Source organism: Frankliniella occidentalis, unplaced genomic scaffold (assembly GCF_000697945.3).
Source record: "Frankliniella occidentalis isolate FOCC.00 unplaced genomic scaffold, Focc_3.1 Scaffold810, whole genome shotgun sequence".
Lineage (NCBI taxonomy): Eukaryota > Metazoa > Arthropoda > Insecta > Thysanoptera > Thripidae > Frankliniella > Frankliniella occidentalis.
In genome coordinates, this window is record NW_026267919.1 from 1 (window position 1) to 479 (window position 479).

Sequence of the window (479 nt, forward strand, 5' to 3'; positions counted from 1 at the left end):
CTAAAATTCGCGGGTCCTTAATTAGAGGCTCATGAATTGAATGACTATGAAACGAAGCGATAAAGTGACCGCAGTACGATACTAAATGTTACCGACGACGGTCTCCCCGTTTACTTCTCCTCACAAACCCCGAGCTTTAAAACGATGCCCTTCTGAAGCGCCGGGCACGCTGCCTCGCTGCCTCACCTGGAAGTGGACGCCGCCGCGGACCCGCTGGTCGCGCTTGTTCTTGTAGTACGCGAGGGTGCGGCTGCTCCGGTCGAACACGAACCACCGCTTCTGCCAGTTGCCGAAGCGGGTGGAGGCCTTGTGCAGCACGCCGCGGCACGAGTGGGCATCGACGGCGACGTGCCCGCAAAGCTCGACGGCGTGGCCCGCGGACTCGATGTGCTGGCGCAGGTCCAGGTCCGCGGCACGGATGGGCAGGTAGCGGGTCAGGGGCCGCTGTTGCTGCAGCACCGGACAAGGATTTTTAAAAA

At 60.5% G+C, this 479-nt stretch overlaps 1 protein-coding gene across 1 annotated transcript; it reads right to left on the bottom strand.

Annotated features, from left to right (window-relative positions):
* Window positions 1–185: 185 nt before the first annotated feature.
* On the bottom strand, window positions 186–462 carry LOC127751730 (pleckstrin homology-like domain family B member 1; the record flags this gene model as incomplete). The annotated part of the gene is given in 1 exon segment (XM_052275723.1): window positions 186–462. A coding segment is annotated over 1 exon segment (277 nt), but the record flags the coding sequence as incomplete, so codon positions are not given.
* Window positions 463–479: the final 17 nt, after the last annotated feature.